Source organism: Mustela erminea, chromosome 7, assembly GCF_009829155.1.
Source record: "Mustela erminea isolate mMusErm1 chromosome 7, mMusErm1.Pri, whole genome shotgun sequence".
Classification (NCBI taxonomy): domain Eukaryota; kingdom Metazoa; phylum Chordata; class Mammalia; order Carnivora; family Mustelidae; genus Mustela; species Mustela erminea.
The window spans coordinates 102988720-103013110 of record NC_045620.1 but is presented as its reverse complement, the minus strand read 5'-3'; the positions used below and the strand labels follow the sequence as shown (position 1 = coordinate 103013110).

The window sequence follows — 24391 nt, the reverse complement described above, 5'->3', positions numbered from 1 at the left end:
AGGTAAGCAGAAGTCCCTTACTGGGGCTTTGAGGAAAGCTCTTGACAGAGAGCAAATTCAGACAGCACCAGGTATAGACTTTCTCTGCTAATAGACTGAGTCTTGTGATTTGAAATCACTGACCTCTTTTGCTTACTTCCAGACCATGCTCAGTTTTAGAATCTCAATTCTAACCATGGCAACACTGGCTCAGATACCTAAGCACCAATTTCTTTTCCCGGCTCAGGCTCATTGATCAGCTATCTTACCTGGTTCCAACTACTCCTAAATTTCCCTGAGGAACTCACACTCATAGTCCATGGCTCCCATGCAACCACCATGACTCTCCATGTTGTCCCCAAACTGGCAGGTTCTCTCTTCCCCCCTTCAAGTTATTTTTCCTAGTCAGCTGACCATGACTCATGATTATGACTCTTCTTTTTCCAAAATGGAAATATTTGCATGTTTTTTTCAGAGTATAAACCTTGATTGTCCTTACTGGCATTTTCCACCACCGAACTCTTCTGCCTGTGCCTTTTCCTCATGGCATTTATTTTGTTTTCAAAATATAAATATATATGTAATTATTAAAACAGTGTCAGTCTCCTTAACTAGAGGAAATGTTAAGCTCCAGAAAGGCAGGGACCATGCCTCTTTTGTTAACATCCTTATTCATATGGTACTTGCTAAGTGGGAATGAATAAATAAATGAACACAACTTTGACATCGATTGCAGGTGACAAGCAGACTCCTAATTCGTTAGCTCAGATTACTGTTCATGCCATGATCATTTTTTTAAAAAAGTTAAAAAAACATGAAGACTACTTTCACTAACATATATACACTAGCTAATTTCAAATGGATCATTACAAATAGTCAATAATCGGTTTTCAGCTCCTGTTAATTTTTTTTGACACCTTTCTTATATTATCCATTAAATATCACTTTGGCAGGAAATCTTGTTTTCTGTTTTATTGAGTAAATCAGGATCAGCTAGTTTGAACTCTCTCACCTATATTTTCTTTCAAAGTAAGTTGTTCTTGTGACGCCTGGGTGGCTCAGTTGGCTGGGCGTTTGCCTTCGGGTCCTGGAGTCCCCCATCTGGCTCCTCGCTCAGAGGGGAGCCTGCTTCTCCCTCTGCTTGCCTCTCCCTCTGCCTGTTGCTCCCCTCTACTTGTGCTCTCTCTCTCCCTGACAAATAAGTAAATAAAATCTTAAAAAAAAAAAAACGGTAAGCTATTCTGTAGGGGTACTTCTTCAACTTTCAACATGAAAGACATGCCTCTGTTTCCCCTGATACTCTGGAATCTTGCTTCCTTAATCATCTCCTTCGATCTACAGCAACTGCAATCTTCCCTTCCATTTGTCTCTTTCCCCTCTGTCCTGTTGAATTAACTAAGAAGTGACATGTAGGACATGTTTCAGTTTTAAAAAGGGTAGTCAGGGGGCACCTCGGTGGCTCAGTGGGTTAAAGCCTTTGTCTTCGGCTCAGGTCATGATCTCAGGGTCCTGGGATCAAGCCCCACATCCGGCTCTCTGCTCAGCAGAGAGCTTCCCCCTCTCTCTCTGCCTGCCTCTCTGCCTACTTGTGATCTCTGTCCAATAAATAAAATCTTAAAAAAAAAAAAAAAAAAGGTAGTCAGGAGAGGCTTCACTGGGAATGTAACAGAACCTTGAAAGAAGTGAAGATATCTGGTTGTTAGAGGCGGAACAACCCCCATTTCAAAAGTCCTATGAAGTCCTTAACCCCCGCCCCCCCAGTACCTCTGGATGTAACTGTATTTGTAGATAACCTTTAAGGTAATCCAGTTAAAATGATGCCTAACAAAGGTTATGACCTGGCCCACGGGGCAGGAAAACCAGGGAAATATATTTTCACAGGGAAGACTGAGTTACTCAGTTAAATATAGCTGAAAAGATGACAAGAGAATTGTCTTTTCAGCAATGGTGGCCTCAGTGAGAGCAGTTCTGGTGGAATTGTGAACTTGAAAGCCCGACTGTAGTGTGCTTGAGAGGGAGAGAAGAGGAATCGACGACAGTGACACTAGAACACCGGAGAGTTTTGCTGTTCTGAAGAGAAGGGAGATGTGGTAGGATGTGCAGGAGGAAGTGGGGCTTTTTGTTTGTTTTGCTTTCGGAGGAGGAGATCAGAGCCTGTTTGTACGTCAGTGACTTCTAAAAAAAAATCTCCAGTTTTGGTGAGGCAATGGCCTCCCAGCTAGCTTCCTCATCTTTGGTGTTATTCTTCTGAACACATTGCCGAAGGACGCATTTTGCTGTTTCATTCATCTCAAAAGTTTTCAGGGTCTCTAACTGCTGTATGAAAAGTCCCAATGCCTTAGTTGAACATTCAAATTTTCTGCAGTTTGGCCTTTTGCAGTTTGATCTCGCCTTCGTCAGAGCCCTATGGTGAGGCGTAAAGCCTGCCAGACCAGGGTCGGAAGGCTTGGATCAAGTCGGGGAGCCAGGAGCACTAGGCATGTGACTTTGGACAAGGGAGGGCAAGGCACTGGGCCCGGGCTCCTTCCCCTTCGTAACGAGGAAGGGGGCGTGTCAGGTACGTGCATCTTCCGCGGGTCCCCGACATCTCTAGCAGGCTGCAATTTCAGCCCCAGCGTGGCCACACGCACGATACTCTCCTGGGCCCGCCCGGTCTCTTCCACTTCTGGGGACCACACCTCCCGGACCGTCACTTATGTTTCCTGCTTCGCTTTTGCCTTTCCAAACAGAGCAGGCTTTAGAAGAACCACAGTGGCAGCTCCTTTAAGGTCGGCCGCCTCCCGGCCACCAGGGACTCGCCTCCTACTCCCGCTTTCATCTGGGATCATCCACTTCCACAGTCAGAATCGGCCACGTATTAAGTGCCGCTTCCAACCAATCAAGAAGAAGTTACCTCAGACCTTTGGAGGGGCATCCACTTCTACCAATGATCTTCGAGTCTTCTCTAGCGCCTCATTCTTTAGGGGCGAGGCCAACCGCAGCGATGACCAATCTGCTCCAGGGAAATGTCATTCGGGCAGCGGAGCCTACCAATCAGGAGAGGGGATTGAGGGGAGGGGCTATTCTTATTGGTAAGCGCGTCCGGAAGAGGGCCGAGCCTCAGGAGAGGGCAATACGATTTGATTGGCAGGCGTGATGTTGACATCCGGGGAAAGCCCACCTTCTCCAAGAGGACTAGCCTAGGAATCCAGAGTGACGGTGGCCGCGGCCAATCACGGGGGAGACGCGCGGAAAGTTTGTTCAATGGGCGATGACTGAGGGAGGCTGTCACTCAGGTGGCGGTGGCGGAGGCCGGGCTAAGACGTGGCCGGTGGAGCTCCGCTCAGCTGTCCAGGCCGTCGGGGCGGCGGCAGGGTGCCCAGCGCGTCCTCGTCCTGGTCAGGCGCTTCCAGCAGCGAGAGGGGCAGGCGCGGGCGGCTGCACCTCCATGCTCGCACGCGGGGCGGGACGCTGATGGAGCGCGCCACCCGCCCGGGGACGCTCGCGCGGGCGCTGTTGCTGCTGCTGCTGCTGCTGGGACTGGCTGCGGGCGCGGTGGCCGCGGGGCGCGCCTCCGACCTACCCGCGCCGAAGGCAGAGACGGCGTTCGGCCTGGGGGCAGCCGCCGCTCCCACTTCTGCAGCGCGGGTGCCGGCGGCCGGGGCCGTGGCTACGGCCGAAGTGACGGTGGAGGACGCGGAAGCTGTGCCGGCGGCCGCGGTGGAGCAGGAGCCGCGGGACCCCGAACCCGACGACGAGGCCGAGCTACGACCGCGCGGCAGGTGAGGCGCGGGGCCGGCTAGCCGGGAAGCCACTTGTTTATGGCACGTGTGCCGCGGAGGATCTGGGGTTCGGGGTCCTCCCCCTCTGCTGTGGTCTCTCTCAGAGGATGGACAGCTGGTGACCCGGGAGCAAGCGCGGGGCCGCGTTCCCATCCCCCGGGCCAGCGATGGGCCTTTTCTCCCGTCCTTGCTCGCAGGCAAAAGCAGCATATTCAAATGTGTCTGGAGGGTGGATGCTCAGAGAATGGAGCGCAAAGGTGGGAAAGAAACGTCACTTTCCCTCTTTTTTGGTTTTCGAACTTTATTCGTGTTGCAAGGACTCCCTCCCCTTTTCCTTCTTCCATGAGTCATTCGTGTCTCTGCTGGGTTGACATCAGTTTGGGAAAGGGACTTTACTATGACATTTCTACATTTCCATTTCAACCTTTCAACCCTGTAGTGGCCCCTGGACCGGGGGTGAGGTCAGTATTTCTCGAACGGAGATCTGCAGAACATCTCCATCAGAATCGCCTTGGGGTGCTGGTTAACTGTACAGTGTTTTAGGCCCCACCCCAGTGGTACTGAATTAGACTTTCTTGGGGCAAGAACCTGAAATCTGCAAGTTTAACAAGCACCCCAGGCAGTTCTTGAACGCACTGAAGTTTAAGAGCTGCTGGTAGGTCTTGAATTTTGGCAGTTCTTTGATATTTAGAGGGCTTAAGGTACCTAGACATTTAAAATAGGGTTGCCTTGGTTAGTTTGCTTAGCCTCCTTAAAATGTTACTGCAAGGTATGTGTTTTTAAACACTTTTCAAAATCTGGACACAAATGTAAGGTATTTTTAATGCTAAAGTATTTTGCAGGCAGTTGATCTCAGCACAACTGGAGAGAAAGTGATGTCCCATCTAACAAATGGGGGGATAGAAGGAGCATTCGGTAAATTAAACCAGAGTGGGCTAGAATCTGGATTAGAAAGTATTGTAAGCTTATAATGTAGCAATTGCTAGATCCCAACAAGTTAGATTTGATTTTCAGTTAAATATCAGAACCTTGATCTATATACCTGGAGACTACTAAAATTGGATAAGTACCAAAATTTTCTAGGCACTGTATGAATGCTTATGTGTAGATTTTTTTTTTCCTTTAAGTAGCACATATTTGACAATATTTTCATAGATTTTGCTAAGGGATTAACGTTCTGGAAGAGTGTTTTTGTTTATCTTAAGTGTCTGAAGCCCCTGCTGGAAGTATGTTACATGAAGTAAAGTGAGATGTTTCATTTTTCTTGGAGTACAGACCCACCCGCCACAGGAGCTTACTGGCACGTACAACCCACAAGATGCCCCAGGGTTAACAAAGGTTAGGCAGACGGTCCCTGCCTTCCAGGAGGAGGGTGTTCCCTAGCAGTGAGGATTGACTGAAGAGACCCATAAGGACAGGACAGAGCAGAAGTAATGCAAATGAAGTGCCCTGACTGTCCCAAGGTTTTTGTGGTGTTCCATGGGTGGGGTCTGCGGTAAAGTAGGTAAAAAGGTAAGAGAAGACTGTGGCAGAGTGAGTTGGTTTGTGAAATGTGAGTAGAATCATAATGAGCAGACACTGGACTTGAAGAAATAGCAAGAGAGGCACAGAAGCTAAAAAGTATATTTAGGGAACATTTTTGTTTGTATTCCTCTGTGTGAGTGTGCATGTGTGTGCTCTGTGTATGTGAGGGAGATACAGACATGCACATGTGTGTTGGGCAGGGAGTTGTGGAAGATGAAACTAGAACAGTAGGTTAGGACCAGATCGTATGTGTCGAGTCTTCACACCAGTAGCATCGTCATCACCTGGGACGTGTTAGAAATCAGAAGCGGGCGCCCCCCAGACCCACTGAAGGAGTATATGCATTTTGACAGGATTACCAGATGATTCCCAGGCACATGACAGTTTGAGAGTTATTGTTTGAGAAGTGTTGTGTAGGGTATTTTGAATGCAAGGTGCAAGGTCTGATCACAGTTTGTTGTTAAGTGGGTCTAGAACAGACAGGAGAGATTTGAAAGATTTGAGGCAGAATCTTGGTTCTTAGCAAATGAACTGATTCCTCCTCAGTGACGCCCCCATCCACAGATTGAGCTGGGATGGTCAGAAGATGGGAGCACACATGGGAAAGCGGGGAGATTGAGGAGAGCCGGAAAGAAAAGCTCATGGGCTCCTTGTTGGACATGTGACTTGAAGGTACAGGCAGGCCATCCAGAGGGAGAAATTTGGGAGGCCGGTAGAAGAGACCGACTGTAGTTGGAGGGGGATCAGGGTAAGGAGGTGAACGTGTGAGAAAGAGAAGGCTCATCATGAGACCTTAATGAATGCCTTAAATTTTAGAGAAGATGAGCCAGCAGAGGAGACAGAAATCCAGCTGGCTGGATTGGAGGTGTCGGGTGAGGGCTGAGAAGAACGAGGAGGGATTTGGAGGTGAGCATACGTAAGAATTCCAGTCAAGCAGCAGAGAGCCCTCATATTGTAAGACGGTAAGGATTCTTCCTTCTCTCCTTCGGCCCTATTCAGCCTGACAGCAGACAAGTGTATACATTCAGAGGAAGGAGCCTGCATAGACACGTTGAAAAAAGAAAGGAATGGAGGAGGGAGTGGAGGTAGTTGAAGAGGATCTCCTTGGCAAGCAGGAGGACCACTTCCTCTTCAGAAATGAGAGTGAAAATAGAAGAGTTGGGCCTGGCAGAGCGTAAATGATCTTCTGCTAACAGAATTCTCTAAGAAGAGATAGGCCCGTGTTTAGGGGTGTGCCTGGTAGCTTGAGATAGTGTGGAAAGTTTGAGAAGCCCTGGATAAGTAAATTGGTAGTATCAACAAAAGATCAATATGCAGAGTTTATAAAACTTCTTCCTAAGTGCTCTTTAAAAAAGTGAAAAACCAGAAACTGTCAGTGTTCCATAATAACAGACCAGTATCCTATTTGTTTAAAGGAAGAGGATTAGGGGAACAGACATGAATTAACCAAGCATTTCTCACAAACAGCTGTGCAGAACTATGGTACTTGCAAAACTGTTTTAAAAAGAGGGAGGTGGGGAATTAAGGTTGCTCTTTTTGCATGTTGTCTTTTGATGCCCAGGAAGCAATATAGACTTTCTGGTTCATTTTTCTTCCCTTGATGGAGTTTTCATTGGTTTTATCCTAACTTCTTTTCTCTACATATCAAGAGCATGGGAATGAGTGAATAAACATTTTTTTCTTTAAAAAGTAGCTAAAATAAACTTGTTTTTTCTGATAGCGGCCTTGTCAGTGCTTCTGTTGAACGTTACATTTAGTTGAAATTTAAATGGGCTGCTCCCTAAGGAAAGCTGGGAAGAAAGTTGCAGTCTCGCCTCACTGCTAGATTTTGTGCACATTGGCATAGTTAAGAATTCCCTGTTTCCTGACTCCAACGCAGATCGCCAAATTGCTAAGTGTTACTTGGGGTTTTGGGGATGGGGTGGGCATCTTCATAGTGACTGCCTCTGATGACCTCAGGAGTAGTAAAGAACTAATTTTATCTTAACTGTCACACTAATTTGTAACCTATTTCTACCTCCCCCCGCCCTCCTTCTAATTCCCCTCTAACAACAGTGTTACTAAATTTAATGTTAATCTGTGGTGTTTCTTTAATTTGTCATCTGTGAACTGAATTCTTTGTATTTAATGAGATAACATGAAAATGTTTTGCAAATGTAAGATGATTTCATTTATTTCTCTCTCCTGTCTATCCTTTCACAGACTGATTGGCTGTGAGTCATGGTACGGAATCTGGTCACCCTCAGATTCTCAGATTCATAATTAGGCTTTTTTTGTTTGTTTGTTTAAGCTAATATACCCATTGAATAATAGAATTTCAGCATACAGTGTTGCAAGAGAACTCAGTCATCTGGTCCCAGTACTGTTCACTTTTCTGACCCCGACTTTTAAAGTTAACTAGAAATCACATTTAAAGAAGAATCAAGGGGCTCCTGGGTGACTCGGTGGGTTAAGCCTCTGCCTTTGGCTCAGGTCATGATCAGGGTCCTGCCATCAAGCCCCACATCAGCATCATTGGGCTCTCTGCTCAGCAGGGAGCTTGCTTCCCCCACCCACCACCACCCCACCTGCCTGCCTCTCTGCCTACTTGTGATCTCTGTCAAATAAATAAGTAAAATCTTTCAAAAAATTAATTTTAAAAAAAGAAGAACTTATGGATAACTTTCAAGGCAATTTGTAAGCCAAAATAAACCTTGAGGCAAGTAATGAATTATCCTTCCTGTCTACAGTTGTCTTTTTAGCTTTATTGACACCTGGGCTCTAGATATGATATGTGAGAGGACTGAGGAGACTCCTTTCTTTATTCCAACTCTGAAGCCTTTACACACCTAGGCATTTTGCAGAAAGGGACTTGGTCTTCATCAGCTGCTGTGAGCTGTAGCTCCAACACACCTCTTCACTTCTTAAATACTGCCTGAGAACTTTCATCTGATTTTTTCCTCTTTTTGTGAGAGAAAAGCTACTGAACATTTTTGCAACAAATTATTTTAAAATACAGGGAGGAGAACTTGTAAGTTACAGAACTAAATGTGTGTGGGGGGGTTAACTTTGTTTTTTATTTTTTCACACTGTTCTGTTTGCAAATGACCATTTTGATTAAAAATCTTTCCTAGAACAAAGTTGAAAATGTGTGTCCAAAATTGTTTTAAGCTGATAGAGAAAGAATATATGTTGCTCAGGTTGTCTATAACATTGAAAACTTAAATGGTATTTCTTTAAGGTATAGCTGATATGTCAAAGTTACACAGTCTATTTGGTAGTATTTGACATGTTTGTTTTGATTTGGGGCAGGGCTAGTCTTGTGATATGTTTAAATAAAGGAAGTTTGATTTGAAGATTTACTTAGTAGGTGAGGACTGAGAAGTACAGTCCAATTAGTACTAGTTGGTTTTTGAACAAGAACATATGCTTTCTTGACTAACAGCATATGTTTAGATGGAGGATTCTTGGCTACATCTATCAAAAAGCGGGTTTAACTAAATCACATTTTTAATTTTCTAGAGCTTTTTTCCCTCTCCTCCTCTCTCCAAAGAAAGAAAATGAGAAATTTAAAAATAAGCAGTTATTAGTGTAGAAACTATTCACTCACTGTAATGTTCTCCTGTCACCTGCTTCTCTTTCACATGGGAAATTTTTACAAGTAGTAAGCCTCCTTTAGAATTATTGTATCAAAGAATTCAGCATCTACTTCTCAGACTCTTGATAAACTTAATTGTAAATAAGCAGGTATTCTGGGTGAGTTAAGTCAGAGTAAACAATTTTTTAAAAATAGGATCTTCATTGGCATAAGGTCATTTCTGCTCGGTTGAGGGTAAATCAGAGCAGTAACAGGATAAATGGCTTCTTGATGAGAATGAACAAAAGCTGCACATTATAGTAATATAGTAGTCACTACTTAATGAAAACTTACTGTTAACAGAATGATAGAGGTTTAAAAACCTAAATTCATGCTTCTGTCTAAAACCTCTTATTTGGTGTATGACTTGAGGCAAGTCACATCTTTTCACATCTTTCTCAGCTTCTGTTTTGTTTTTGTTTTATATGTATCATAATGTCTGCCCTACTAAGATGTTTCATTTTCATTCAACAAACATTTATTGCACTTCGTTTAGGGACTAGGCACTGTTTGGTGCCTTAAGTAGTTAAATGGGCCGCTGAGCTAGCCCTTGAGCCCTAAGTCTGACAGGGAGATCATTGTGTTAAAGAATTAACTACACAAGAATGGATAGTGAGTGACACAGGAGTAGTTTGAGAGTAAAGACAATGGAAGTATCAAGTGAGTGAGTCCTTGAATGTCAAGTCTCAAGGCCAGTCTAAGCAGCAGAGCCCAGAGCAGTGATTTCCAAGCCAGGGCTCCTGGACATCTGTGGATCTGCAGAGGTACAATTGGGGATCCATGAGATTGTTAGTATTTTTAAATAACTGAATGAATTGGATATCCAGTGAGGAGAAGGCTAATAAAACAGTCAAGTTTCTTGGCTTTGAACTAGAATTGTATCAAACTTAATATAGTAATCTTAGCTATGTCTTCTCAGAAATCTTCAGTATTTTGATTGGTACATAAATATTTCCTCTAGAAATGGAGGAGTTCATTAGAAATAATGTTTATTGGTCAAAATGAAATTGTTTAAGATGTGAGATAAAGGATAAATTAAAAAGGAACTTCGTTGAAAATTTAAGAAACGTGTGTGTGTGTGTGTGTGTGTGTGTGTCAGTGGGGTAGGGGATTTTGCCTGATTATGAAAGGCTCTATGTGGTATACTAAGCAGTGTGGCCTTTATTCTGTGAGCACAGGAAGCTTCAGAAGTTTATCGAATTTCTGTTATAGAAACAAAACTGTTGGAACTGCAGAGGGGACAGAGACATGAGGCAGGAAAAGATGCCAGAAAGGCTTTTGAAGGTATTCTGATGAGAAGTGAGAATCAATTCTAGGGCAAAGGCAGTAGTAATGAAGAAGGACAAGATTCAAAAGCTTCAGAAATAGAATCAATAGTAGCTGACTGTTGTTTAAATGTAGAGTGTGAGGGAGAAGGTAGACTTGTTGTCTGATGTAAATGTTAAGTGACAGAGTACATGGAGAACTATGTAGGAGAGGAGATTTATCTGAACACATTGTCGGGTAACAAGCGTGCCCTGCTGAAAATGCAGAACTAGAGCGGGGAGAGAGTCAGTGGACTGTAAACACCATATAGGTTTGGGAGCTGTCATGTTACAGGTGAAGCTGTGGGCAATGGCTAAAGCCAGAATTCCATGGCCTGCTTCCTGGAGTTTGAGAGCGCTGGGAATGATGGGATGAAGGGAAGTGGCCTTGTAGAAGCTGGAGTAAGGAGAAGGTCTAGAATAAGGAGCCCAGCACTTTTTCAGCTGCTGCTGCAGACAGATTTGATGGGGAGAATGGATCTGGCAGGAGGAGTTTGTTGAAAACCTTGAGAATAGCTTTGAAGAATTGGGTCATGCGTAAGAGAACAGTGCTTGCTGTTGAATCATCCAAACAAATGCCTTTGTAAAGTAGAGCAAGGTGTAAGGAAGAGATAGAAGTTTCTAAAGAGTTTATTGGCAGAGTTGGCCAATAGGCCTTCTTCATCCAGGTAATAGATTATTTTTTTACTCAAGGAAACAGTCCTTTGAGGTAAGTCAGTATCAGCCAACCTGGTCTTATTGCAAGACTCAGCTTGGGTACTTGTCAAGCTCTGGCTCCCAAGCCCCGTCTGGGGATGGGACCCAGGAATGTTTACTGGCTTTTAACAAGCACCCCAGATAATTTTTATGATCAGGCCAGTTTGAGTTATGCTGACCCAGGGAAGTAGTCAGATCTTACCTGTGAGAAAGCAGGTGGAATGAAGCTGTGAGCAGAACAAGTGCATAGTCATGGGGATGTGAGCGGTGGTCTGATTTCAGAGCTCCAGTTCTCTCCACAGGAAATGCTGCCTCTGCAGTCCCGTCAATTCTTGAAAATGTTAAGGGTTTTTATCTTGTTCATTGAAACCTGAAAACGGAGCAAATGGATTGTGGGGATATAAAAGGGCCTTATATTCTCCCTATTTGGGGAGGGGGGTTCATTTTTCTTCTCTGATTGATGTTTGTTTTGAACATTCACTGATATCCTCTGTTTATCCCTGCATTCAGCATTGTCTGTCTACTTGATGCTTTTCTCAGTTGGTAGTATGTCCGTGAGCATCTCTCTCTTAGAATGTGATTAGACGTCTAAATCGTAGCATCTTTTACGCACTGTCATGCTGCTCAATTTCAGCCACAGCAGAAGGGGTACTTCCTTCCAGAGACATGCTTGGGAAGGTGCCCACAGTGAATATTATGGCTAGCTTGTAGCAGACGAGAAAGTGAAGGGGTTTTTGTTTGTTTGTTTTAATGCCCGCTGGAGTTGTAACTTATTTACTCTTATTCCCATTAAGAGGGTTAAAAGAATTAAGGGTACCCCATTCAAATCTAAGAACCAGATTACATTAAGTATCAAAAGCAGTTAAGAGAATAATATACTTAATTGTTCCTGCCCCTGTGTTTGTATTTCTTTTGTTACTCAAATTTACACTTATTCTCTAGATACAGTACAAAATCTAAAACTATCTTGTTTAAAAAAACAGAACTCTTGACTCAAATGCAATAAGTTGTCAGTGAAAGAATCGTTAGATGTTAAACTCCAAGTGACTTATTAAAATGTAGTTTTTATATACACAGACACATATGCGTATTTTATTGTTGGATTTTTCTTTCTTTTGAAGATGAGACCTAGAATTTTACCATTCTCTGCTCAGAAAAATTACATACTCAGAAAAATTACAGGGTTTTGTTGTTCTTGTTGTTGTTGTTATAAGTAGAATGGCTAGGGTGATAATGTTCATTCTGAATTTAAAACAAAAAATAGTATCTGAAGTGTTGCAGTGATCTAAATTTTTCATGGGTTAACACTGCTTATACTAAGTTTTATTTCAATTAGAGTGGTTTTCATTCAGCCATATATTTGTGGTTAATGGTTACTGAACAGAATAATTAGACATTTCTACAGTGGTACTAGGAAAGAGTTAACTTGGCTCAGAACCTTGGATCATTAACTTAATTAGATTCTGTTGCATTTATTTGTAAATTGGCACATCTAAGGTATGAATTTTTTATGCCCTTCATTATAAAATAATTTTCTTCCTCATAGTATCCGTCTTCCCGCCTAGTTCCTGCTTTCTCTCTTTAGAAAGCAGGGTGATGTGTGGGGAGGGTAGTTGAGTTGTTCCTTTTATTTTGGTTAGTTATCTAAAATTACTAGAATTTGTAATGTGTCAAAAATCTTTATTTTCACAAATGAGACTTAGAGTTACCATTTGAAAAATTCAGAATGAGAATTAGTATATAGTTTGGGAAGTAAATTAACAATTTTATTTATTCACTTGATAAATTTATTCATTTAATAAACAAGTTCTTTGAAAGGTTTCAAATGAGTTTATTGAACTGTTTTGTCTTGGTCAACTTGTAGCTTCACTTTGAATTTGTATACATTGTATTTCAAGTGAAATAGAAAAGATGAAAGTTGTATTTTTAATCTTAAAGTGGAACATAAATGTGTGTATTTGGAATTTGCACAGCCTTTGAAGCAGACAAATATGCCTAACAAATTCCTAGAACAACTGTATAACACATTCTTTCATTCAACAGATATTTTGGGTGGGCCTGTTATATATCTAGGAGAATATGTTCCAGGCAGAAGGAATAGTAGCTGCAAAGGCCTTGAGGGAAAATCACAATGTGTTTGAGGAATTAGAGAAGTCATTCTGGAGAAGCCATTCTACCCTATAAGTCTGCCTATAAGGCAGTTAGTTATGTAAGTCCATAGTTAGGGAGAGATACAAATTTGAGAGTTGCCAGCATATAGATGGTATTTTAAGCTATGAGACTGGATGAGGCCATCAAAAAAAGTACATGTGGGTAGAGAACACTTTGAGAGACAGAAGCAGTGAGGAAGAGCCAGAAAATAAAACTGACAAAGAGTAGCCTACAACTAAGAAACAAAAATCAGGATAGTACAGTGTCCTGGAAGCCACACAAAGAGTATGTCACATGAAAGGCAGGAGATGTTGCTGGTCAGGTGCTGCTAGAACAGGTTAAGTGAACTGAGACCTTACCTTGGGATTTTTCAAGATGAAGGTCATCTCAATGACCCCAACAAGAACCTTTCAAGTGAAGTGGCAGAAGCAAAATCTTGATTAGCAATAGTTCAAGACAGAAGAAGGGGAGAGGATTTGGAGACAGAAAGTCTATGAACTCTTTTAAGGAGTTTTGTTCCAGAGGCGAAATGGAGTGGTTTGGAAGCTTAGAGCGGGGAGAATGGTTCATTTTGTTTAACTGGTTTGGTTTTTAGGTTGGGGAAAATAATAGCAGGTGTGAACATTGAGAGGAATGCTCTGGTAGAGGGGAAATAATTGATATCAGAGCACGAGGAGAGATATGAAGACTGGCAAATAGGGATCTGCTGTCTGGGCAGAAGTGTGGATAGTACATGGGACCATGAACAATTCACCCGCAGTAATTGGAGGAAAGGTAGAATGCATGGGTCCAGGTAGTATAAAGAAAGACTTGATGGTGGAATTTCTTTTGATTATTGCTGAGATGAATGAGTTTGGAAGAGCTAGTGTTGGAAATTCAGGAGAAAGGAGAAATAACATAGTTTAACCTAGGCCTTTGGTTGAGTAGATAGACCAAGGTAGTATGCTGTGATGGTGGAGCAGGATTAATAGCCCTTTTCACATTGGTGGCCATGATTAAAGTGAGTCCAGTCAGCATGATTGTGTTTTCCTTTGGCCACATTCAACTGCACAGAAGCAAGAGTGAGAAAATGCAGATCATTGAATTTAACCAGGGTTGGAGTTCTGCTAAGTGTGATGAGTGAAGGGCCAGGAAGTGGTCAAAATGAAGGACTGTGGGATTTAAACTAAGTAAAAAAAAAAAGAAGTGAGGGCCTAATGATGGTGCAGCTTAGGGTAAAAGTGTCAGATTGATGGCTTATATGCTCTGGGGCGGTCAGAGATTAGTGGGAAGCAGAGGAAATGAGCTGGAAAGGCATTGGTGGCAGGGGCTGGAATGCTTGAAATTTCAGTGGGGCTAGGGAGTTGTGGCAGTTGGTAATGCCAAGGGCTAGGACCTTGCCATGGCAGTGGATGAGGCAGGGTTAACAGATAATGAAAACTCAAAGGCTGTGTTAATAGTTACAGTTAAAACCGGGAGCTGAAATCCTCAAGGAGTGAGGCTAGTGACCCAAGGATCAGTAGACAGTTACTGGGAGGGGTAGTGGCTGGAGCAATCTGATCCTGAGGATTTGTAGAGAGGAGAGAAAGAAGGTGGTCTGAAAAGTGGTCTCTTTGCTTTGGAAGTGACGTTCTCAGGAAGATCCAGGTTTCTACTCAAGCAAGAAGGCAAGTGAATGGTTTCCGGTTTCAGGGATTGGGGAAAGGAAGAAGAAGACAGCACTGGGAATATTGAATTCCATGTGGGAATTACAGTGTGAGAATGGGTGGTGACGCAGGAGTCTGGGGCTTTTCATAAGTGACATAAACAGATAAAGTCCGTGTTACAGTGGTCTTGGTGGGCTTTAGACCAACAGCGATAGCAAGACTGCAAGTGTTGTGAGGAGGTGGCGCCTCTCCCCCAGCAGCCAGAGGTCTGGGGACGGCCTGGTTTTCTTTCCAGTGTATACTGTAAGTGCTTGATACCATTAATACCTTTTAAACTTTGTCTTATTGATTTTTAAATTTATAGATCATTAGTGATTATCAGCACTTTAGATGGGCGAATTGCTGCCTTGGATCCTGAGAATCATGGTAAAAAACAGTGGGATTTGGACGTGGGATCCGGTTCCTTGGTTTCATCCAGCCTCAGCAAACCAGAGGTAAGAATTTTCTATTAAACTTTGGTTCAAAAACCTACAATGAGCAGTTGCTCATACTCGTAGTATGTATTTGCTGGTACAGCTGGGGCTCAGGGCCTGATGGCCTAAGTGTGAGGCCAGTCTGCCTTTTATGAACTTGATCACCTTCTGGCAACTACTTAACTTTTCTGTTCTTCAGTTCCCTTCTTTAAAATGAGCGGCTGATATCATCTACTTCTTAGGATGGTTTTGAATATTAAATGAGTTAATCATATACATGAGTGACTGAGAATGCTACCTGTTATATCAATCAGTTTAGCTCATTATCTGAGCTGTAATTTGATCATCATTTCTTCCCCCTTATTATCGCAAGGTGCCTAGGAATAACAAAACAAATATAAGTAACTTATTAACTGCATCTTAATAGTTAGAAATACATACTGCAAAATCCCATAAATTATTCCCTGCTTTTTGCCTTAAGCATACATCCTAATTGTAAGCATGAAATTTTCTAAGAATGTTATTTTAGATGAATTTGATTATTTGCAAAAACAAAAGGAGAGCTGGTGCATCTAAAAACTCCACTGACACATGACTTCAAGACTTGGGCAGCAACTTAGCTCCTCAGAACTTTAGTGTCCTCATCAATAAGTAAGGACACTGCCTACTTTGTTGAGGTTCAGGGTGGGTTAAATGAGAGTTTATTTTTCTCACCTTTTATCTGGACTCTGATAGATGAAGTTTCTATCCTCTTCTAGAGCCTTATTCTCTAGTTTAAATCATTAAACTAAGTAAGTCCCTCTTTTGAGTTATAACTGCTAACATAGAAGCTGTCACCTCTGTTTTCCAGAATACCCTCAGCCTTCTATCTAACCAGTCTGTTCCTCTGGGACACTCTCTCTGGGTGTTGTTGTTGTTGTTGTTTTTCTCTCATCATCAGTTGTTCCCTTTCAGAAAGCTTTCTAGGGGCCCCTGGGTGGCTTAGTCAGAGAAGCATCCAACTGTTTATCTTAGCTCAGGTCTTGATCTCAGGGTCATGAGTTCAAGCCCTGCATTGGGCTCCATGCTGGGTATGGAGCCTACTTAAAAACAAAACAAAACTAAAAGCTTTCCAGCTGGTATCAACTTTGAAAAAGACAAAACCTAACATGAGGGACTTAAGAATGACCTGATTAGTGGTGATAGAATTTTCTGATGGGAATACTGCTACCAGTACCCCATCTGCTCTTCTGTAAACTCAGCCTGGATGCTTTCCTTGAGCACCCAAGCAGGTTCTTAGGGAAACAGCACTGCCCACCTCTGTGTATGCTAAGCCCTGACAAGGCTTTCAAAGTACTTACTATTTATCAAACCATACAGTTTGCTGAAAATATCTGTGAAGAATACTGAACTTCTGTTGTATTGTGAATTATTAATATAAATAGCAATTTTATTATAAATTACATTAGTAGATTTGAATCAGGTATAATATTCAGATGAATTGCCATTTAAGCTAAACATTCATTGATTTGTGTTCTGCTGGGATTATGCTTGGGTATGCATGTTTTGCTTTATTTTTTAAACTAGATAAAAAAGATGATCAACAAAATCAGAAGATTATAAGCTGTTTACATCTGAGGTAATATTATGGTGTGTCTTAGTGATACAAAGCATGTGTGTGTTTGCAAAGTAAAATAGACACATGGACAAAAGATAAATTGCATGGTTTGACAAAGTAGATGCAAATAGTTGTAATATCTTGAGTGCTGTTGAGTGTGTTTAAAATATGTTAGCCATTTTTTTAAGTACAGTTCAACTTTCTCATTGTTCCTAGTCCATACCATTTTCTGTGGTTTATTAGGGCTCTCTTGTTTTAAGTGCCCTCCTTTCCACCCACTGCAAACCCCAGAGCCTTTGGCTAGAACACTTGTGAAATGTTGAATCTCAAGCATATTTGTGAAGTTTCATTGTGTCACTCTTACACAATAAATGAAAAGCTCACTGGCCGCCTTCCATGCAGGAGAAGAATCCTGAGGCCTCTTTGCATTATCCAGATTTTCATTTTCTATTTTATGGGAAAAAAACAGAAAATCTAAAGATACTGACCCTCTGGGGTAACATGACAGGTTTACTAGACTTTACTGCCACGCCAGGTTCTTGAGACCATTTCTTGAAACAACACTGTTTTTGGAGTTGTAATATACACCTTATGTACTTTACACACAGTATAATCCTCATAAAGATCCTCCTGAGGTTGATGTGTTGGTATCATTTTGTAGAAGAGGAAATGGAAGCTCAGAGAAGTTATCTGCTTGAAATTGCAGACCGGCTGGATGATAAAGCTGCAGTTGAACCCGGGCTTGCCTGACTGTGCTCCATTCTGCCTGCTCTGGGGCCATCTCCCCGTTGTGGGTACACCTCCGCATCACAAACTCAGACTGCTCATCTAGTAGAGCAGGGCTCCGACTGTTATGTCCCAGGACCCTTTCCATTCTTAAAAATTGTGGAGAGTTCCAAAGAGCTTTTTCCATAGGTTATGTCTATCTAGACTTAAATCATGTTGGAGATTAAAAAAGAAATTTTAAAGACTTGTTATTAAATCATTTAAAAAAATGAACCCATTGATGATAGCATAAAAACATATTTTTATGAAGAATTGTTTCTTGTTTAAAAATATTTTAGTGAGAAGAGTGGTGGCATTGTTTTATACTTTTATAAAGCTCTTTAGTTTCTAGTTTAATAGAAGAAAACGGTTTTCATATCTGCTTCAACGCACTCAATGCGTTGTGTTGTTGTTTTGGTTGAACTATATGAAGAAGAAAATCCAGGCACATGCATATATGTAGTTAGAGAAGGAAGATGTATTTTAGAAGCCTTTTCAGAATGATTGGATCATTCTTTTTTGATACTATACCAAAACAAGTGGAAATTTCTTAAAGGTTAGTTGCACTGTTGGGTCTGAAACCTTATCAATGAACATTCTGTACTCGGTTACATCAACATCCATATGTCTGTCTTGCCTTTTACTCATACATGATGTTCTAACATCATTTGATAAATGTTGATTCAACAAGTTATACAGATCTTCCAGATGTTGACCTATTTCTTGGTAGATAGAATATTTTAAAAATCAAATTTGCTATTATTACCACTGATCTCATCAGAAAAGTCTCTAAGTCCTGGAAAACTGTTGAGCTCATGCTGGTAGGGCGAGGTTTTCCCAAATTCTAATTTTCACTTGAAAACTTGAATTTTATCACAAATATAATCTGTTGTTTTCCTTCAAGTGAGAGGGTGACTGTATATTTTTGAAAAAAATACCTGACAGATACCCAAGTCTCATAAACATCTTTTTCCCCTCAGTTTTTTAAGTAGAAACAGAGCTCTGTGAACAGACAGTTCACAACTCGACCACACAAGATGTGTTTCATTCGGTATGTGGCAGGGTGCTGGTGCGTACTTCCTCTGTGGGCATGCCAGAAGAGTAAAAAGATGTGTGCTCAGGTCCCAAAAGAATGAAATTAATACTTTCTATTGCTTCATCAGAACATTCTTAAGGGAAACTTTTCTCTTTCCCTTTTTCTTTTTTTTTTTTTCTTCTTGCTCTGAGTATATACCAGTGAAAAGTACAATGACTGCTAGTTTGGTGCTTGATTCTCTTGATTTTCATGCTAAGGCACCAGCAGTTTTAGTCACCATTGCTTTTTCTTTTTCTTTCCTTTTCTTTTTTTTTTTTTTTAAGTAGGGCATGGAGCCCAGCATTGGGGCTTTAACTCATGACCCTGAGATCAAGACCTGAGCTGAGATCAGGAGTCAGACGCTTAACCGCCTGAGCCACCCAGGCGCCCCTAGTCACCATTGCTTTTATATCCTCAGTGCAAATATCACTGCAGTAAGGAAGCAAATAACACCTGAGTAGCAAAGCTTCTTGACTCTGTGCACCTCTAAAAGCATATGCAGACCACAGTTTGAGAATTGCTGATCTAGTATGGGATAGAAATATTATAAGAATATTTGTGTAAGATGAATAGGAAAGTATTGTGAGCTTGAGTCATCTCTTCCTCAGCAAGGTATGTGTTGCTCAGCATCTACAAGTTGTGTTCAGAAGTTGGACAAAATACCGCAAAAAGGACGCGTGGGTGGCTCAGTCGGTTATGTGTCTGCCTTCAGCTCAGGTCATGATCCCAGGGTCCCGGGATGGAGCACCAAGTTGGGCTCCCTGCTCAGCAGGGAGTTTGTTTCTCCTTTTCCCTCTGCCCCTCCTCCCCACTCATTCTCTCACTCACTTTCTCTCACTCTCTCAAATAAATAAATAAAATCTTAAAATACCACAGAAAGAAGATCAAAAATTGCTATTTGAAATGCCTTGAATATGATGCATAGAGCTATGTTACCTTTTTAAATGCATCTGATCTGGTATTTTATGAAGGGCCCTAACTTTTTGTGAGAAATAGTTAATTTTCTCTGTCTGAAGCCCAGTGTTTGGTACAGAGATAAAGGCAAAACCATCCAGATGACAGGAGGTAGATCCATGGCTCCACGTGGGGACCTCTGTATTAGAATGTTGCTCTTTCCATGCTTTCATCAAGAATGCTATGAAGAGGAAACAGATCAAACCTAGAAGATCAGGGAAGATATATTCCCTGTGGAGCAATTAGTAAAGCCACTTATTAATCTACTGAAAAGGATTTGATAGACTGTGTAATAATTTTTTTAACTTTTATTTATTGAGCAATCTCCACCACCCCCATGGGCTTTGAATCACAACCCCAAGATCAAGAGTTGCATGCTCTTCCAACTGATCCAGCCAGGTGCCCCAACTGTATAAAATTTTTTAAGTTACTGGGGCACTTGGGTTGCTCGGTTAATTGGGCATCTGCCTGTGGCTCAGGTCATGATCCAAGGGTCCTGGGGTCCAGTCCTGGTTTAGGCTCCCTGCTTAGTGGGGAGCCTGCTTCTCCCTCTTCCTTTCCCCTGCCCCTGCTCATACTTTCTCTTGCTATCTTTCTTTTTCTCTCAAATAAATAAATAAATTTTTTTAAAAAAAAATTTAAGTTATTAATGATAGAGCAATTGCTGATGAATCACATGTACTTTTGCTGAAATAAAAAATAAAGCCACACAGGAACTTCTTACACTGTGTAAGATTATGGAGGAGGAGTTTGGATTCAGGATCTTGAGTTCTAGAATGTCAGGGTTCTTCCATTAACTGACTAGATGGCCCAGCTAAATCCTTCAGTTCAACAGAGCTTTAATTTCCTTCTCTGTAAAATTATGGGATTGTACTAAATCTTAAAGATTGCTGCAACTTCAGGGATCAAGTACCATCAGGTACATGATACATGTAAGTAAATTATCTAGAGGGAGTTTTCAACTCCCCCCCCCTTTTTTTTTAAAGATTTTATTTATTTATTTGACAGACAGAGATCACAAGTAGTCAGAGAGGCAGGCAGAGAGAGAGGAGGAAGCAGGCTTCCTGCCTAGCAGAGAGCCCAATGTGGGGCTCTATCCCAGGACCCTGGGATCCTGACCTGAGCCGAAGGCAGAGGCTTTAACCCGCCCCCTCCTTTTTTTTAAAACTACATTTAAGGATTCTCTTAAAAAATAAAGCACTTGGGGCGCCTGGGTGGCTCAGTGGATTAAAGCCTCTGCCTGGGATCAAGCCCCACATGGGGCTCTCTGCTTGGCAGGGAGCCTGCTTCCCCCTCTCTCTGACTGCCTCTCTGCCTACTTGTGATCTCTCTCTGTGTGTCAAGTAAATAAGTAAAATCTTTAAAAAAAAATAAATAAAGCACTCAATTCATTAGAAATTACCATTAGGTGCATATGTTATTGCCTCCTGGCCTGTTCTGATATGATCTTTAACCTTCTCTGATCCAAAAGGCATATAAAATAGTGTATTATGTTGCTTTAGGGTGTTTTGATTATGTCAGTGAAAAAATAAATTCCTAGAGAATAAGAGACATTGATGGTTTCATTAAACAAGCATTTTACATTATATTTAGAACAGTCTGATGTTGGAAGGTTGAGGTGTCTTGGGACACAGATCTGATTTGCCACTCTTTCCTCTTGATTAGGTATTTACAAACTTCCTCAAAAGAATAATGATAATAAACCAAGCTAAAACTGTGTGTGTGTGTGCGCGCGTGTGTGTATAAGTTTACTCCATTAGCTATAACAGATGTGCCCTAGGTTTTAAGCCTAATACTTACATAATAGTAGCTAAGTATTTTGTTTTTAATTTTTGAGAAGACCACCTGAGGTGAAATCTGATTTGCTTTCCTCTGGTAATTTGTATGCAGATTAAACGTAGAAAAAGCATTGAGGAGGTTTGGCTGTGGTTCTTAATTGGTTGTCTTATTTTCTTTTTAAAGGTTTTGTTTATTTATTTGAGAGAGAGGGAGAGAGAGATTTTATTTATTTATTTGCGGGAAAGAGAGAGAGCGAGTATGTGTGTGTGTTTGTACCAGCAGGGGGAGGGGCAGAGGGAGAAGCAGACTCCCCTTTGAGCAGGAAGCCTGGTGTGGGGCTTGAGCCCAGAACCCCAGAATTGCAACCTGAGACAAAGGCAGACACTTAACCAACTGAGCTACCCTGTCGCCTCTCCTTGGTTGTCTTAAAATTTTGTTTTGTAAATTATTGGAAAATTTTTTGGGGGGGTCTGTGGGTGACATTTGGATCACACTTCAAATCTAAGTAGATATAATATTCTTGAACTATCCACTTTTCTGTGTTTGGAGCACATTTATAAAAACACTGAGACCTTCCTTATCTTTATTTAGAATGCATGTTATAATTATATACATGTAAATAGTTTGTCCTTAGATAATACCTATACCTTTACAGATACGATATCTGTTCTTTTGTTTCAGTTTTCTGTTAAAATGCCTTTTTCTTCCCCCTCTTAAAAAGAACAAACAACTCTATTATAAGTCTATAGTTAGAGTTTGGGGTTTTGTTTTATTTTCGGCATGTTTCTCCCCTAGGGACACCGCCTTTCTGTTTCAGACAGCTGCAGAAACAGGCAGCTATGATGCTAGAGCTTTCCAGCTTCTTCCTCACCCCTCATCAGACTGCATTCATTGAGAAGGGCCATGTTCATAGGTGGGGGTGAGGAGAGCCTTTGAAAAGGGTATACTCTTAATGGTTAACTTGATTTGCTCACAAAGAATTCATTAGTAGACGGTTAGGATAGTGCTTTTATTAAGAGAAGATCCGTAATCTCTTTTAAAGATTCTCCAATTTACACTGAAAGGTGTCTGGTAATTTTAGTTTTTTCATTTGTGCATAAACCAGCACATTTTGGGCTTGGATCTATCCTTGAAGATTGCAATATATTTGGAAAAGTCACTCTCAATTCAGTCATGTAGCAATGCAATATGTAAATAATTGCTTAGGTTAATTGCTTTTCTTTTAATTATAGAAATGAAATAGTGCTTTGATTTAATTTTGTTTTATTAATCCCTTAGCATGGGTGAAAGCATTGCTGTGAACTAAACCAGTTTACTCTAGCATGCATGTTGCTAAATGAGAAATTGATTTGACCTTATTTTTTAGGAAACTGACTTCGCATGCATATTACCTACTTCATGAATGTATAATGATCTAAATGAAGGGAGAGGAAGTTACTAAAATCGGTGTTTTTCATCGTGAATGTGAAAAGTATGTCCAAAACTAACTTTTACCTCAATACTTTTTGAGGTATTTTGTTCTATAGCTCGAATGTAGTTTGAGGCAAGGAAGAATGAAATAGGGGCACCTGGGTGGCTCAGGGGTGCCTGGGTGGCTCAGTCATTAATCATCTGCCCATGGGCTCAGGTCATGATCCCAGGGTCCTGGGATCGGGCTCCCTACTCTGCAGGAAGCCTGCTTCTGTCTCTCCCACTCCCCCTGCTCGCTCTCTCTCTCTCTCTCTCTCTCTCTCTCTCTCAAATAAATAAATAAATAAGATCTTTGATTTAAAAAAAAAAAAAGAATGAATGAAATAGTCATTATCTCCTTAGCATCTCACTGCTCTAGATGTTAATTCACAATCTTTGATGACAAGAAATAACCAAAAGGCTTCAGGATTTGTTTTTTCTTCAGCATTTCCTTTTTAAGAAAAAAAAAAAGTCTACATTTCCTCTTAAGCACATCACGTGGGATGCCTTCTCTAATACCCAGATCTACCGAAAGACCTCATAATCCCTCACGTTAGATCATCTAGTAGTTGATAACCGTGCCCCCTTCCTTAGTTTGTGAAGTATGATTCCCAGGAACACTTTACTTTCAGCAGAAAAGCTTTCTTTATTCTCCCTATCATGATAATTTCAAGGTTTTCTGGGAAATAAAAAAAGTATTTCCTTAGTACAGTGCTAGAACATTTTTTTTCTTTGGAAGTCACAGGAAGTCAATTCTGGCATCTAGTCATCTAGTCACTTACTGGTTTTTTTTCTTATTAAAAGTTAACCATTTTATGTTGAATACACAGTGTATCATTTTTAAGGAAACAACATATACAAAAATATGCCTGTTAACTTTAATATTGTTCATCTTTGTGATAAATAAAGTAGTTTACAATCCTTTAGAACTTCTACGTGATAAAGGAGCATTTTAGGATTGATAGAGATTTCTGGTAAATCAAGACTGGTACAGTTTGGTGTATTTAATCCTTACATTGAATTCCTCTTTATTTACCTTTGAGGCTTTGTTTTTAAAAGGGGTGTTGTAAATCCAGGGTTGGGAAAGAAATAATTGATATGGCATAGTTAAGATTTCTGCTTTCTCCTTGAATTTACTTTTGGAGAAGCTATTTAAATGCTAAAAGCTTTTTTGCAATTTTTGAAATTTGGTGATCATGAACCATAGTTACTTTCTGAAGTTACCTTGTAGAGAATAAAGGAAGGTTCATGATGAATTCATAACTACTCAAATGAAGAGTTTATATTTTGTTTCAAACATTTTTTTCTTTAATAAGTATACATATATATGCATATACACATGAATTATGTTAGAAATTCAGAGTAGCATTACGTATACATAACAACTTTTTCTTTATTATTATTTTATAGTGTATAAAGTGATACCAAAGCCATTCTTATTTAATCTTTACATAACCTTGTAAAATATTCTTTTTAAATGTTATTTTAGAGAGAGCGTGCATGTGAAGGGGGGTTGCGGATCCTAAGCAAGCCCCACGCCCTGCGTGGAGCCCAACTCAGGGCTTAATCTCAAGACTCAGATCATGACCTGAGTTGAAATCAAGAGTCAGTCACTTAATCTACTGAGCCACCCAGGTGCCCCA

General features: G+C 41.1%; 1 protein-coding gene across 1 annotated transcript in view; it reads left to right on the top strand.

Annotated features, from left to right (window-relative positions):
- Nucleotides 1–3237: 3237 nt before the first annotated feature.
- The window catches only part of EIF2AK3 (eukaryotic translation initiation factor 2 alpha kinase 3), a 66032-nt gene continuing 44878 nt past the window's right edge, over nt 3238–24391 (top strand). The window contains exons 1-2 of the mRNA XM_032352717.1: nt 3238–3740; nt 15021–15150. Of these exons, the coding sequence (XP_032208608.1) occupies nt 3433–3740; nt 15021–15150 (438 nt within the window). The 5' untranslated portion in view covers nt 3238–3432. The remainder of the gene's footprint in view (nt 3741–15020; nt 15151–24391) is intronic.